Raw genomic sequence first — 17,133 nt, 5'->3', positions numbered from 1 at the left:
GGTGATTCATGTAAGAAGGACGCTTCTTTAAGTGTATTAATGTGCGCAGACTTACAGAACTGGTGAAGAGCTGTATACAAAGTATTTCCGAATAAACATTAGAGTTTGTGTTCTTCCAGGTTTCTGGGCCTGTGCAGCACGATCAGATTGTTTCACTACTTTGGTTAAATAACGACAACATAGCTCTCGACTTGCACAGAAAGCGGGATCGTACGGCTTGTGGGTTTACAATCTGTTTTGATAATCATTTTGAGACAGGGGGATGTAAACAAGACAGCAGCTAAATGCACCGCTTGTCCATCTGTAACCAGCATTAGCGTATTTTTTGGTTTCCTCCTCTGTGTGCTGAGACAAAGCTTATTGCAATACATGTCACCGAGGCGACGCAACAAATAGAAGCCAGTGCGAAAATACTAGAAAATCAGTCGTTCAACTTGAGATGGAAATCTTTTAAACATCCGTACCATTTTCATTTTTCTCTGCAACTATAGCTTTTACAGACTACAGGGAGAGCAGTCCAAGTTTTGGTATAAAAAAAATTATAAAAAAGTCCACATTCACCCTTAAATCACTCAGTCCCAGTTCAAGTGCAGTTCATGAGAGTCCAGGAAGTCAGAGGAGAAGACAGACCCTGGCCCTGACATGTCCAAAGGGTTAATCCCCTCGGCAGGCACAGAAAGGGTGAGGTCCAGCCAATCCATACTGTCCACGGAAGTGCTTTGCAGGTTCACACCAGAAGGTGGCATGTTTTCACTGAAGTTCATCTCCATGCTGACCAAAGGTGAGTTTAACTCCTCCAGCAGCTTCAGTCTCTGAGCCTCCGTGTCATCCAGAAGGGTTTCCAGGTTGTTTCCTGGTGAGCTGAGCGGCGCTCCAGGCGGCTGGGCCACCTGGACTAAAGGTGGAGGACGGGTCAGAACCGTGTTGATGGGAAGGGTGGTAACGCTGGCTGTCGCCCGGAGAGGCTTTTCCATGCTGGGAGGATGCTGTCTGATGAAAGGGGAGATCTCTGAAAAAACAAGAGAACCACATATTCTGAAGAAATCGTCCTTCATCTTCCGCGTTAAGCGTTCCAAAGTGTAGCTAAAAATCATCTCTCACCTCCACTTTCAATCAACACGTCAAACAGGTCATCCATCTGCTGGCTCACTGCAGTGGGACCCTGTAAAGAAACAGAGAATGAGTTTGTGTGTGACTGACTTTAAATAATAGTTTTAAGCGATGAACGTGAATTTGATTTGCACCTGAGCAGCTGTTAACATGCTGCGTGTGTGTTTCACTGCATCCTCATAGCGAGGTGGGTCTTTAGTCTTTGGTCCGTTGTTTGTAAAAGTTGTTTGCTGCAAAATAGCAGTAGACGGGTTTAAAGAAGGCGGGTTATTCAACAGGAACAAACGGATGACAAACACAAAGTAACAATTAACAGTGGCGATTCTGATGCGAAAATGCTCCCTGTGCAAGCCCTTTCTTCTGCACCATTGGGAAAAAACAATATAAATACATATTAAGGGTTAAATCATTCTCAATACGTACTTTAGGCAATCTTTGTTCGGGGTAGAATAAAACAGTTTGGATTGGATCTGTCCAAGTGTTTTAGATTGCTTTTATAGATCTCTAAGAACAGGGGTCGGCAACCTTTATTACCAAAAGAGCAATTGCACTTTAACTTCTGGAGATTTTTATGCAGCATGTTTAAGTAATATGTAATATCCACCATGAAATAAATCATTTCCAGCCAATTGAGGTCCTTTAGTTTGAGATAACTGAGCCTTCTGCTTTCCAAGAATCTTTTCACATCTTCCAGACAAGCAGCGAAGTGTTTCAGCACGTCTCCCCCGGACAGTCACAGAGCTCTGTTGTGCAGCAGGAGATCTGAATATGCGCTCTCCACTTCATCTAGCAATGAACAAATCTGTCGGTGGTTTAACCCGTTTGCAGTTATTTTGTTCACAATCCAAAGGCCCCATTGTGTAAGATGTTCACCCTGTTGTGCTAAATAAATTACAAATGACCCCACCGTTAAGTGCGTAATAACTACTACAGAAACCACAGAGTGTGATAAATGTGACAATGTAAACATGTCCTCAATGTATTTTGTATGAAACTACTGCTAATAGCTAATACATATGGTCATCGTTTGAAATGGTTTTTGGCACTGTTGCCAAGTCTGCTTGTTTTTTTCTAAAGTCGCTTGTAAATTCTGTGAGTGGCATTTTTTATTTATTTATTTTTGGGCTCGTTTCTGAACGAGCAAGTCGCTAATTTTGGGCTCTAATATAAGCGACTATAAACACTGGTAGAGAGACCCACTTCTGCTGTTGCACTACAGACAGGGATATATATCCCTCAGCGTGTACAAAAAAAACTCTCTGAGGGGGAGAGAGACGGTCAAAAAAGCCATCTCTACTGGGAGGACATAGTTGTTGCTGCTCTACACTGCCCTGTTTCTAACATAACAGCAAATTAAAAGTAACTGCCCAACAGAAATCCTGTAACCTCTGCATCCATTTTACCCCCCCCCCCCCACCACCCCCATCCCTCATGAATTATCTCCACCTTGTAATAATAGGTGCACTGATATAGCCTCTTATTACTACTTTTTCTTTTCTTGGTTGCCTTCTCTTCCCTCTCGCTGGATGTTCCTCCATTTCAACAGAAAACGGCAAATAAAATGATCTACAGTCGACTTTGCTTGTTTATACTCCTCCTCCACCGACAGCATGGCTTCATATTGGAGACAGAGAGGAAAACACGTATGGCTGACCTGTTTGTCCCCTTTCGGCTACTGAAATCAGAAACAGCGACGCAACATGGTGCCTCCCAGTGGGTGCACCAATACTTACGTCTTTATAAACTACTGTTCACTACTAATGAACGTTTTCATTTCTGATTTGATGTTATTAGACTTTGCCAGAATATGTATTTATGAAAGCAATGCCAAATTAGTTACACACTGTCCCTTTAATAATGGGGTTCATCACTTCCACAAATTCAGGGCTGGAACGTTTGTGCGCACAGGGTTCCTGATGTGAGATGCAGTGAAACGTCATCAGGTGTCGAGCCAGCGACTTTTGAAATAAAATTCAATTAATTAATTAATTATTTTGATATTTATTCATTTATTTTTTTGTCAAGGCCAAGGGAGCCACAAAAGAGGCTCTGGAACTGCATGCAGCTCTGGAGCATCGAGTTGCCCACCCTTGGCTTAGAAAAAGGGACATAACAGAAAAAGGTTTAGAGAATCAGACGCTGCTACCAACTTTGTTGCCATGGGCTTTTACAGCCAAATTTTTCACGGTTTCTTATGCTTTGCAGAACAAAGCAGCCACTTACCACTGACTGAACATGCAGATAAACAATAGAAAACCCGTTCTGAGTGCAAGTAACCCCCCCAACCTGGACAGTTTGCCATATGGTACATATCAAAAATGGCTACTGGCATGTAACCCTTGTTAAATGATAGTACAATTCTATAAATAGACATGTAAACACTTGTACACAAGCAGTTTGCATTGAAGCAAGCAACAAAAACACAGGGGTCATGATTTACCTTTCCTTTAAGTGCATCTGGGGGTGCTTGGTGAGATGAAGGGTTATCACTTCCAGACACCAGGAATGCGCTCTGCGAGCTTTGCCCCTTGTTATCCATTCTCCATCTCTGCAGGGAAAATTAGACCCAGCTTTTCTATGATTAGTGTCTGAAGAAATTAATAGTGAATTCCAAACAATCTACTATCTTACAATTGTGTGTGTAGCAGAAAGAAATCAAAATTGGAATTAAAGATAAGCTGTTGACTGATGTTGGACTGTTGTTACCTAAAAATGCTTCACTTCACTCATAAACTGCTGAGGTTAATGTGACTTGCATGTTTGGCATTTTATTTCTGGTTAGATGTTGGTCTCAAGATATATCTACCTCTCTTGATTTTGGATGCTTGACTTGATTGCATCGCTTGGTTAAAGCTGATTATACCTGCAAGAACAGGGAAGCTGCATTTTCCAAAGTAGCACACGGCTGACTGTCAGCATGACCTGTGATTTAACTGGCGGCGCAAACAAAAACATGCCTCTGTGTTTATGGAGCTTACTGTGAATTTTTTTTTGACCACTGGCTACAGCATGTTTTAAAACCACAAAACACGGCTGGATGTGACGACTGAGACTAAGAAGACCAAGAAACCGGAACTGAGAGCAGCTGAGTGTATGCACTCTTACCTTTGTCAGATGCTGGGTGTGAACGCTGGATTGTTGCTGTAGTTCTGTGGGTTTCTCTGGCTCATGGCCGGAGGCCTGAACGTGGCCCGGAGCTGTGCTGTTAACAGTAGTGTGTAATTTAAGGCCTTTGGCGGGGAGCTCGGCAGGGCCTACTGAGCCAGGAAGGGAGGTGGGCAGTAGGACCTGGACGGGCTGCAGGTTTTCAGCCTTTGTGTTGGCCCGGTGACCAGGGACGAACCGATCCGGGCTGGTGGCGTGGCTAAGATCAGCAAAGGCCTCCCGTTTGACCTGCACATGCAGATCAGCAGAGCCGCGGGACGCTGAGCAGTTCGACAGACTCCTGTTTTCCTCTTTTATCTGGATCGGCACCGGCGAGCCAAGACGAGGAGGAGAATCGCTCTGCTGGCTTTGTTTCTCGACCTCTAGTTGCATCTTGAGCTCCTCAACTAGCCTCTGCTCCTGCTCCAGCTTCCTCATCAGCTCCTCTATCTGACGCTCCTTCTCCTGCAGCCGTTTGTCTTTTTCCGAGTCCTTCTCATCTGTGGGGCCCTCTTGACGCGGGGATCCCTTTGAGGGGCTCGTGCACAGAGCAGAATCAGACAAAGTCTCTGAAACTGACGTTGCTTGAATGTCTTTCATGCTACTATCCTGTATTCCCAGTTTGGAGACCTTGGAAGCTATAAGGGAAACAGGTGGTGTTACGTTTCTGTTTTCGGACTGGGATTTCGCTGCAGTGACTCCTGACTCCACGGCAGCCACACCCTGGCCTTTAGCACTCTCGTGGAACAGCTTCAGCCTCTCTATTAGATCTGTCTTTGTCCCAGAAACAGGCAGAGATCTGAGCTTTAGCTCCAGTTTCAGCTCAGCGACCTGTGAGAGTAAGAGAATAGATCATCTTTTAGAGCAGGGGTGTCAAACATATGGCCCGCGGGCCGGATCCGGCCCACCAAACAATTTAGTCCGGACTAAATTTATTTTTATTTTTTTCCAGTGTCCTGTCTGGCAATGTGGCAATAAGATGCCACAAAGAGCTCATCAGATTTGACTTTCACAAGTGGACAAGATAAAAGGAAGAGAATGATAAAACAATTATTGAAAAAAAAAACATGTATTTTGTTTAATTGAAAATATGCAGTTCCTATATTGTCCACGAGGGGCGCTGTGTTTTAATTAGCAGATTAAGCTTCAGGTGTGGAAAAATTTAAATCATTTCTTAATTTTTATCTGTTTGATGTATTTTGTCATGCAGAACAATGTTTTTAAGTTCCAAAAAATGTGAATAAATGTTTTTCAACATTGTATAATCACTGTGATCAGTTCTTATGCATAATGCACTTAAGTAAATGTTTAACTGAGTAAAAGTATTGTTGAAATTGCACATACTTTTCTTAAAAACGCTGAGGTTATTCATAATATATTGTGTAAAAGTGAAATTAATTTAATATAAAAATCAACAACAAGTCCACATTTATTAGTTCTATTTAATCTTGCAATGAGTTTACTCGTGTGGCCCTCTTGAGATCAGATTAAGCTGAATGCGGCCCCTCAACCAAAATGACTTTGACACCCCTGTTTTAGAGGCTGAATGCTCAGAAACGTTTTATGTCTGTAGCATTTATAGGACTGGGCGGGCCGTTACCTTCATCTCGTCGATATTAGCTGGTAAGTTATCCGATTTTGTGTTAGTGTGGTGGAACTGCAGGGGAGCCGATGGAGAGCTTCCTTTAAGGACAAGAGCCGAGCAGCTGGTCTGGATCTCACTTGTGGATATGCTGAATCAAAATGTGAGACAAGAAATATTTTTAGTTGTCTTCTCTGCAGGAAAAGTATCGAGACAAAAGATCAGTTTGGGTCAAACATGGTAGACGGCTTTGTAAGCGATGAACTGCTGACTGGCACCGTACTTCAGTGTGACTGGTACAACGGCCTGGCAGTTGTACTTCTGCTGCTGCAGGCTTAGGATCTGGAGCTGGAGGAACTGCTGCTGCTGCTGCAGGAGTCGGGCATAAGAGGAGTCCATCGGCGCTTCGCTGAGCTCCTGCTTCTGGTCAGGGGGGATGTACTGATGGTACTTCAGTTTTCTCACCCGCGGCTTGGGCTCTTTGCTCTTTTTGCTGCGGCTTTTGTCCATGGAATAGCTTCGACAGAGTTTGCTGCAAGAGCATAGCGCACACACAAACAGGAGCAGGTAAAGATGAGGCAGGCAATATTCATTCTCTGTGAGTGATCTCATTTCAGTTTAGGAGGAATACAGTTTGCATCGGCAGTAACAACACTGCAAAGCTAAGTGAGACTGAATACAGTTTTTTTTTTTATAGCTTTTAGTATTAGGACAGTAGATGTTCTGACATCTTAAGACAGGATAAGAAAACAAGCAGTAGAAACACAGATGACACATATCGTTTTACCACTTACCATTACAGGGACTAGTGTATATAGAAATGCAGGAAAGTTTTTTTGAAGACAAGAAACCAGAAACTTGGCACGAGTTAAAACCAACATGCAGCCTCCAATTTGTCAAATTTACTCCCCTTTCATTTTCCTCAGGAAGCATGGTTCTTCTTGGAGATCACAGTATACCATGATTTAGATTAATGCATGTTTTTTTTTTTTTTGCATCACTCCTTTCAGCTTTTAGCTTTGATTTTACAGTCTGATTGAGGAAGACCAGTATATGGTTGTCAGAGTTAGACAGCTATACTACTAAAATATGTCATAATCTGTTGCCCTCTGACCTGCATTTGACTTGAAGGCTGATTATTTATCCACTCCTAAACTGCTGTGACTCTCAGTAAGATAAAATCCAGCCTAACATTATCCTTCATTACATTTCCAAAGGAAACAAGAAAAAAAAAACAACAACAACAGACTAAGTCTGTTAATCAAAGAAACACGGCTGTGTACCAGAGGTCAGTGACATAACAGCTATTTTTGAACTAGATAAAAAAAAAACAATTTCAAAACACAGCCATTGTTTTTACAGGAAACACGAGTAAGCCGGCTTACTTTCACCACAACTGGGCTTGATGAAATGCCCTGGATGACAGCGGCGTTAGGCTGATGGGCTTCCAGGCTGCTCGGTTTCTCCGAAGGGGAGACATCTGATGATGACTGAGGGCAGCGGGTTGGAGAGAGCTGAAGAAAACCAGAAGGCAGAGATCAGGAATTAGATGATCTGCAACATCTGCTAACTATCCAGAATAACCAAACGGAGCTTGATGATCACTGAAAACACAAACATGAGCCACTTGTCCAAATAGTAGTTAATGTCTGATTAAAGTCATGTTTTTTCCGCCGAATGCATTCTTTTTGAAAGGTTTCACATTTTCTCATGTTACATCTACGTACTTTAATAAGGCTAAATGGGGTTGTATGTGATACTCCAGTACAAAGTTACACATATTCATGAAGTGGTAGGAAACTGATGAAGCTTTTTCAACATTTCCTGAGAATAAAAATCTGAAATAATAATCAACACTGCAGTTACAGCCTCAAGTATTTTGGAGAATGTCTACTTGTTGCAGCCTCACGCATCTCCATGTCGACCTGCTTCCTTCTGCTGCGGAGGAAAAGAATCCCCCCGGCATGATACTGCCACCGCCGTGTTAGTTGTCCACCATAAATTGTGCACACACTCCAAAGTTTAATTTATGCCTCCTTTGAGCAAAGCACGGACTTTGACGTTAACCGTGATCTCTAAATGGCTTGGGGCAAACTGAAAATTCTAAAATAAATAAATAAATCCCATAAAACACAGTTTTGTTTGTTGACAAAATCTAAAGAAATTCCAGGGGCTAGAGCGCTTTTGGGCAGTTCTGTAACATGACACGTTTATCACTGCTTTGTTAAAAAACAGAACAAACAGAAAAAAAACCTTGTAAAATCTGCTGATTTTTCTATCGACTGGTACATGGAAACTGTGTGTTGGATCACTGAGTTGAAGATATTTTTGTACCTGTGGAGGAGGGCTGGAGTCACAGTTTCTTGACTCCTTTGGGGAGGGTAACGTCTGGGAGGGAGATGGGTGACTGTCGGGTCGTAGCGATGATAACGCATCACTGCTGTCCTCATCAAAGCTGTAAACATCTGGAACATCTGGTGTGGCTGAGTAATCCGCCTTACCATCTGCTAGCTCAGCAGAGAGGTTTAAGAAATTAAGCCACTTTAGGACTCAGTTGAAGAATTGCATTATTTGTAGACAGTTTTACGGAGATGTTTTTTTTATCTTTTAGATGTAAGCGGTGGATTAAAGTCTGTCTGATAACCATGCTGACCTAAGCTTACATCTTGGCTGTCACTGTATGAGTAATGTTAATAAACGCCTACTGTTCATGGGTTCTTCGACTCCAGAGTTGACGGGCAGGATCTTCTTCTCAACTAGCTCCATGGGTCCAGGTCGCTGGGCGATTTTCTCGTTTAGATCGTCGGCCAGTCTGGCTCTCTTCAGTCTCATCTGCGTGGCCTGCAGGGAGGGCTCCACCTGAGTTTCTGATTGGCCAAAAGAGGATGAGGTCAACTACGATCCGGCAGGCTTCAGTCATGATTTGTCACTGTGAGTCAGAGGAGGCTCAGGCGGACCTCTCATGCACGCAGTCTACCGCAAAAAAACATTCAGCTGGTTGCAGGATCGTTGAATAAGCAGTAATAAGAGCAGACACATGAATAACGACCCTACTCATTCCGCTTATCCAAACACTATCACCCAGAAACGACAGGAAAAGGGATTACCTTCTAAGATGTGCATACGGACCAGTTCCGAGCGCTTCGGTCTGCTGCAGAGTTTATGCTTTAGGATATTCCCTGTCTGGTAAAAAAATTAATAAAAATGAAAGGGTTTGTTTAAATATTTCATGATCATCATTGAAGTCACAGATGAACACATTCCTGTGGATGTAAAAACACGAGTTAGAGTCATACCCTGGCTCTCTGAAGGCTGCGGATCTGCTTGTGGAAGGCAACGGGGCTTTTCAGAGCTGGGAAAATAAAAAAAAAAGACACCTGAATACACAAACTATTTTCATGATCTTGATTATAGCTGATAAGGCGTCGGCTTTGCCCAGATGACAAGCTTCAAAACATTGCCTGTTCTCAGACAGAGAAAGCACACTTCCTTGAGAGGGTGCTGAATGTTTTCAGGGTCTAAAGTTACTCTGACTAAAAATAGAACCTGAGGTTTTTTAAAACAGACGAGGAAGTGAATGTTACGGCTGTTGATTTGAACGGTAACTCTGGCATAATCCTCTCCTCCCGTCTTTGCACTTGTGCTTTTGTCTTTGCTGCTCTTGAGCTCATGGGAGTAAAACAGGAAGCACCAGCTTCACTAACTCAAACAAAGAGATCACTCTGAGCGGGGAGTTACTCTTTCATCACTCAGAATAAACTCATCCTTCTGTAGACGAGGTCTGGGTCACCGACTAGTCACCTCTGATATGACTGCCATTGTTTGGTTAAATGCCGCACTGATCAAAGGACACTTCAAGGACATGCACTGCGAAACATTCCTGCTTATTGCTTTAATTTCCATGAATTCTTGAAGAGGGACCGTGTGTAGCATTCAATTACAGCAAATTAATGTAGCAAGAATTTGATAAGTCTCATTAAAACTGGTCTGCTTTATCTGCAGTTGAAACAAGATATTATACGAATGTATGTACGTATCTTCCCGGACCACATGTCAACGTAGGGCTGGATGATAATTCGATATCAATATATATATTTATCGATCAATAGACGTTTATCGATGATAGAAAAAGGGGTCAATAAAAATTTCAATAGAACAGTTTTCCTTCCTTTTGCATTCTAGCTATGTATGTTAATATGACAGTCATTACATCCTCCCAACCAATCACAACGCAGACCCAGGAACGCTCTGTCACAAAGCTCCGCCCCCTTCAAAGAGTTTAGAGAACACACATTCTTTTAATTTTTTAAAACTTGCAGTTTTGGTAAAAAGTTGGTAGAATAAAGTGTTGAGTTTGAATTAAGTGTTTGTTAGTTCTGCGTTTAAAAATAGGTCGCTAAGCAACCGCATAAAATGGCCAGGGCTGCGCTTGAAGTATATGTTTTGAATTTGTTGACAATTATCGACATCAATCAATATGATTTCTATTTTATCAATATGCTTTTTTATCTATAGCGTCCAGCCTTGTGTCAAAGTGCTTATTCCCAAGTTGTCTACCATAATGAATATTAGCATGTTCATGAACACACGTCTACAAGAAAAGGAAAACGAGCTCTGCTGAAGGTCCCCTTCCTGATTCGTGAGAGCTTGTGGAGTCAGAGAGGAGCAGGCAGGGATCCTCCAAACAGAGCAGGAAAACAGGACCGCAGGAGGTTTTTAATTCTGCCTTAACGCTCCAGACATCAGGAGAGAAAATATCGGGAGGGAAGTTATAGTTCCAGCTCTAAAACAGCGTATCCCTCCACTCAAAGAAAGCCCGCTGCCTCTTTCGTCACACGAGCAGATGCTGTTCAAGAGTAATTGGTGCTTTCAGGGCTAGAGATCATCTATTTTTTATGAGCACAATGATGTAACTTTTGTCGCTTTTCAAAGGAGATCTACAGGTGTGCGTAATTACAGCGGTTAAGTCACTGATAGATGTCTATTTTACAACCCTGCTGTTATAATAGAGTATAATGTGCAAATGACTACGGGATGCCTCATTGAATCAGTTGCTAAAGGTGTATTCAGATATTTCTGCAGGAAGGATAAGAGAATTTGAGGGGTTTCTTGGAAATAAACAGCAAACGCCGCCACGTCAAGATCTGGAAATTGTGATGCCTCTATGTATTTTTGGGTATTTCTCCTTCTTTTACTAAGTTATTCATTAGCTCTTTTGCTGCTGTCCCTTCCCCTTACCGGCAGCCAAAGACTAATTTATGAGGAGCAGATAAGAGGTACGACTAGGATGAACACTCACGCGGCATGATGCCTTGCTCCACAAGCTGCTCCCGAGTTCTCCTCTGCTGCAGACAGTGCTGAAGGACTGCAAAAGAACGCGGAGGTTAAACATTTACCCGTTTAGAAACAACTCCTCTGACTCATCTCACAAGCATCTATGAAACCCTGCAAGACTTTAAATAAAGCCGAAACAGATATTATTCCTCGATCAATGTGCTAGCCTGAGAGCCTAACGCCAAACTTTGCTTATGACCACGGACATTCTGCTCAGTTCCTGTATGGTCTGAGTAGGGGGTACCCCAGCTAGCTGCAAACTGGCTTAGAGTCGTCCTAAAGAGAGGCAAGGTTTGAGCGGGTCCTGCAAATGCAACGAAGGAGCAATTAAAATGGGGAATAACGTCAGGAGTATTTGAGAAGAAATGGGGTTTGACGAGCGACGCTTGGTTATGTTTGAATGAGACATCATCTAGAAGAAATCCTTCAGTCTTAGATGTAAGCCCTACATAAAGTTTCTGGATCCGCCGTCGTCTCGTGTTGTCTTCCCAAAAATGTAAACTGTAGTAGGATCCGAGTTTAAACATTTACAAACAAGAGAGCGTGGACTTGTTTTTCCAGTGGAGTAACACACAAGAAAGAGGGAAAAAAAAGAAGAAGAAAGTTTGATCAGAAGGTTAGGGGGTGATGGTGACGCATGAGGCCAAGGACCTTAACGTCACCACCTGTAGTGATGCGGAGCCAGCTTAGCCGCATTTGCTCGATGACTTGAGAGAAGCGACTCCCCCTCACACACACAAGCGCACACACAACGCCGGAGCCGCTCGACTCTCTTGGGAAAGGCTCCGGGTCCGAACAGGACTCTGTGACTCACTCGAGCAAAAATAAACCGGGAAGCTGTGAGAACAAGGCCTGGGAACCGTGACATTTTGTCGGGGCAGTTAAGGGGGGCGGGGACGGCCGGTTTATTGTCGAGCCGAGTGGGATGTCCATGGGCTTCGGCTGGTGGGCAAGGGAATGCAGAGGGACAAGAGTGGAGGCAAAGGGTGGAGGGCTGAGTCCACTCTCCCAGCAGCACATCATCTCCAGAACAGAGAACACACTGTGCCTTTTCTGCCTGGTGTGTTTCCTATTGCAAACCCGGACCAATGGGGATTACATCCAAGAGATTGAAAAAAAAAAAAAAAATCAATATTGGTTTCCCTCAATATTTGTTACTTAAAAGGAATGCCAGAGATGATCTATTTTATTACGGTACACAACTGCACATCAATAGCATGGAAAGCTGCCTCCAAGCAGCATGAGAGAGCGCTGGCTTTAATTTGAGCATCACCATGAGGGTACAGCTCACGCCCGGGGTCCTCCTCATTGTGTCATCTTTTGTTGAACGTGAACCCTGGCTAACCTTTCCGTGATGCAAACTGGCTCCTGCTCACCAGTAAAGCATAAACAGAGGTTATAAAGAAACACAGAGAGGGGGCTCTTCTGAAATCCTTGTCTGATGATGTAATCTCTAATCCCAGACCCGCGTTGTTCTCAGCAAATCACCCCTGGAGGTCTCCCATCAGTCTCTTTCTTTAATTTGACTGTTTTTTTCCCCCAATGAAACGGCACAAACAAAGATCCAAGTTATTGTCTGTAATGGCTGCATTTAGTTTCGAAGCGAGTTGATACTCGGTTATAATGAAATTACTGTTATAAGCACAAAGGAATGTAATTTGCCTGAATTATTGCTGAATCTTTAGCAAAGATTCAGGCATATATAATCATAAAAGCATGAATTGACAAATACTATTAGCCTCAAAGACTTAATTGTTGGCATGATGCAGCATACCTGAACTATGATACTCTCAGTCAGTTTTTTCTTAAGTGCGTTCTATAATCCTTAGGCTATAGTCTATAATCCTTTTTTTTAAACATCTTCTTTTCAGAACGTTTTTCAGATTAAGCTATTAAGTGTTTGGAATGGTAAATATTCATACGACAAACAAATTAATAAATCGATATATTAACAGAAAACCACACAGTGGTCATTTAATTTCCTTATAACAAAAAGGTGACTCCTACTCCTCCTACTTCTCAGTCTCATTCCTCCCACATTTTAGGGGACAAGAACCCATTGACATTTTACATTGAATTTCCTCTCAGCATAATATCAACACTTCCAACATTTAAGTACTTATATTTGTCCTCAGTTGTTTATTGGTGTCACAAACATTGACCTGTGAGATTTGTTATCCGGTAGAACGACTGGAGAGATGTGCCCAAGTTACTAGCTCTGCATTTCTGAGGCTCTTTAGCCCCTCCTCTGTGGCTTTCAGTAACTTTGAACAAAAATGCAAATGAGAAATGTGTTTCTTATAAAAGGAAAAACTCATTTGAGCATCATTCTCTACGCTAGATTCAATATCAGGAAAGAATAGTTATTTGAAGCCCCTTTTTCGGACAAGGGAGAGGTGGGTAACACATTTTTTTCTGTAAACATAGAAATGACAGAAGTGGCCTAACTCCAACAATAACAAATTTCCATATAATATATATTTATCTGACAGGACCAAAAGCAAAAATAGCTGTTAAGAAGGAGGAGGTTGCTGACCCTTGCGCTAGAGTCCCCTGAAGTTGCTTATTTGCATGTATACCAATGAACACTCACACATACAAAAACTGGTTTTGAATAGCTCTCCACTCAAGCGACCATGATGCATTAAAAGGAAAAAAAAAAATACACTAACATTAATTTCATTTTACATAAAATATCATTACTAATCATATCCTGCTTGATATTACTTTGATATTCATGCAAAAAAACACTCTTTATCCTTTAAATACATTTTGTTGTGTATCTAGAAATGCAGAAAATGTAAATGTAGTCTATCCAGGTGCAGCGTGGGTATATTTTTATGCTGTTTGGGTCATATTTTTCAAGCCGCTCTGGTTTCTCTATTGCCTAGTTTTTTTTAACCATTACGTCACAGTATTTGCTGTGGAACTGCAAAACATTGTCACAAACTTTCACTAATCTGTCATTGTGATTATTATTATTTTTTTTTTACAGAGATTTTATAGTCCAAGCTCAAGGATGCCGAATCTACAACTGATTCTACAGGTGATTGATTATGCTGGGGGATGGTGTGTTGAATTGTGTGGGTGTATTAACCCACACAATTCAACACACTGTCCCCCAGCATACCACGAAAATGGCTGAACAGGGTGGAGTGGAATGCTCTGTGACCTGGAGGGAGGCAGGTGGAGAGGTGCCTCACTTGCATTTAAAGAGACAGCTCCAAAACGAGTTGTTCTCAGACGCACCTCAGGACCGGAGCGAGAGGGGGAATTCAGACCAAAGCATTGCAGTGCCACTTTATTTAGACCAGAACTTAACGATTTCAATGTGGAAAGGCACAATATGTCCCCTATGAGGATGCAGCTGTTTACTTCTTATTTACAATGCTCTAATAAGACAATAACACACTCTCACTCAGGTTAGGTGAGTGTAATTTCAATGGGAAAGCTAAGTCCACATTCAAAGTTATGACAAAACACAGTAGATTAACTTCATGTAGAAGGTATGTAGTTGGTTGTACCTTCAAACTGTTTATGATAATGCATTCAGTAAAAAATGCATACTTGACTACACATATATAAATACAAACTTATTCGTATGGGAATTTAAAAAATGTATGAGGATCATCTAAGAAAATGATACAAATCTGTAAAAAAAAACTTTCAAGATGGGGTCTGAAAAACTATGAATAAACAAATATCTGCTTCACAGGTGTTTTAAGAAATGAAATGTTGGATAGAACCTGTAGCTCGGTAACAATCCTGCTCTGTCGTGTTTTATTGCTCCAGGCTGAATTTTAAGCAGAGTCATCAACAGCTGATGAATGCAAACCAGGCAGATTAAAAATATGCAAATAATGAGTAGAATCTAGATCTGCAGCATATCTCTAAATTTAACCTAATTTGAAAGCAGCACGCTGTGTGCACGCACATTGTCATTATTTCTGTGCTGGTAAGGCCCTTTTAAGCAAGCAATACATGAAAATAACATCATCCCCCTCCAAATAAAAAAAACAAGAAAAAACATTATAATTAAACAGTTATCCATTATTACAACAATAACATGTTATGTTATGAGGAAGAAAAAGCACCTGATTTGAATTTCCCCCTGCAAATGGGGCTCTCCACATCCAGGCAAGCCATGGAGGACAGTTCTGGTTTGCTTGGTGGCCAGCTCTGGAGTCCCATGGAGCGACGAGGCCAGAGGAGATCCAACAGGAGTTACAGACAAGGAGAGTAGACCCCGCTCTGAGTGAACAACATGTGGTTCGTTGCCTCTTCTGTCTCTCCGCTGGCCTCGGCGGTGAAAGTTTGTGTCTGTGTGTGAGAGCAAAGAGTCAACGTCAGGAGGAGGGAACACAGTGCTGCTCATATTTAACCCTTGCTGGGTCAGGTCGGTCGATGTGCTCACTGAGCTTCTGCAGCAAAAGCAGAGCAACTTTTAATCATTGGCTGGATATGGTTGTGATTACCGTTTCAGGAAATTCTCTCAGCCGGGGACAAAAAGATGTTTATAGAAACTGGAACTTTTGTGAAACCCGTCTTGAAACTTGTTTTGCGCTAAAGAAGAACCCACTTGGTGCTGAGGGGCCGGAGAACTTTCAAGTCTTTCCTCATTTGTTTATATTTTGTGTCCAGGGAGCCAGGCTTGTTCTAATCTTTAAGAGAGGATTTGAAATTATATCTCGAGGCTTTTTGGAGTTTTTTTTAAAACAATTACCTTATTTTCAGTTCATTAAATCACAATTTTTAAACACCTATTCTATTCAGTAAACAGTTTAGCTAACAACTTGCAAAGGCCTGATATGTTTGTTAGAGCTCCCGGTTGAAATGTGTTAAAAGGCTTTAAAAATTCACATTTCCTTGCATACAAATTTACAGAAATTCAAACCTTAATTTGAATATCTTTATTTAGTACAAGAAAAAAAAATCTCATCAGTTCCTTTTTGTAAAATCTCAGATCAGAGTTTCTACAAATGCTTGGTTTGCAATTCTTGCATTTCTGTTCTTACTGTGGTGCAAACATGGCGGTGCAAAAAGATCATTTTTTTTTTTTACTTGTCACAAAGCTGGACAAGGACCAAAACCAATCTTGTCACCACATCAATAAGAACAGTAAATGAAGTTGAATATAACAATTAAAACATCTCCAAATCTCAGTAATAAGAACTGCAGTAAAAGATAACAGCCTCCAATCTCCATAACAACCATCAAATGCTATCTACAGTGTCACTCAGAATTAGTGAGTGAGTACTTTCGGCTGATCCCTTATTCTGGTGTCGCTGCAGAAAGACATTACATCTTGCCTATAAACTTGTTTTTTACGCTGTGCGCCCTTCTGAACATAACCATGATTCAAACCAAGATCTGTCGTAGCAAAGACGGGGACGTCACCACAGCAGAACCTTTTCCGGTTAAATTCAATTCAACCCAATCACATACACAGTATTATATTACATTTTCTGGTTTGATCGTAGTTATGAAACAATGCAGTCAAGTTCAGTTTATTGTGCCAGTGGTTTAAATACATCGCTGTCTAAAGAAACTGAACCGGCTGCATTGAGTCATTGTTTTCGCAGAAGAAAATGACCGAAAAGTGGCAGCGGTGACTCCTTCAGTAGCTTTGTCCAGGAGAGACACATGGCTAAGCACACAGAGACAGAGGCAAGCATCTCATCTACAGAAGGAGAACACAATCATGTCACTAAAATTTTAGCAAGATGCCAGGGTGCTGGCGTGTTTGGGACTATTTTCTGAAAAAAAAAAAAAAAAATTCTGTCCTCCAATCACGTCTAAAGATATGTGGTGCCTGCCTAAAGCTACTGGGGCTTTACCTCAAACCATGTACTTTGGTCAGATTATGGATTTTCTTAAATTAAAAAGGCCTAAAGTATCACAGATTCTCCACCATAGTGGGAACGGGGGGAATAAGACAGAGGAACTTTGATGCTGTGGACCTG

At 41.8% G+C, this 17,133-nt stretch overlaps 1 protein-coding gene across 1 annotated transcript; it reads right to left on the bottom strand.

Annotated features, from left to right (window-relative positions):
• Window positions 1-428: 428 nt before the first annotated feature.
• Window positions 429-15,490, bottom strand: mrtfbb (myocardin related transcription factor Bb). The gene is given in 15 exon segments (XM_012878623.3): window positions 429-1,009; window positions 1,102-1,162; window positions 1,245-1,340; window positions 3,551-3,658; window positions 4,216-5,085; window positions 5,855-5,987; window positions 6,120-6,268; window positions 6,270-6,368; window positions 7,222-7,350; window positions 8,171-8,340; window positions 8,542-8,703; window positions 8,944-9,019; window positions 9,133-9,188; window positions 11,136-11,201; window positions 15,265-15,490. Coding segments are annotated over 15 exon segments (2,709 nt in total). The 5' UTR covers window positions 15,362-15,490; the 3' UTR covers window positions 429-572.
• Window positions 15,491-17,133: the final 1,643 nt, after the last annotated feature.

Source organism: Fundulus heteroclitus, chromosome 16 (assembly GCF_011125445.2).
Source record: "Fundulus heteroclitus isolate FHET01 chromosome 16, MU-UCD_Fhet_4.1, whole genome shotgun sequence".
Classification (NCBI taxonomy): domain Eukaryota; kingdom Metazoa; phylum Chordata; class Actinopteri; order Cyprinodontiformes; family Fundulidae; genus Fundulus; species Fundulus heteroclitus.
Note: the sequence above shows the minus strand (reverse complement) of the source record. Positions and strands in the feature narration are given on the sequence as shown.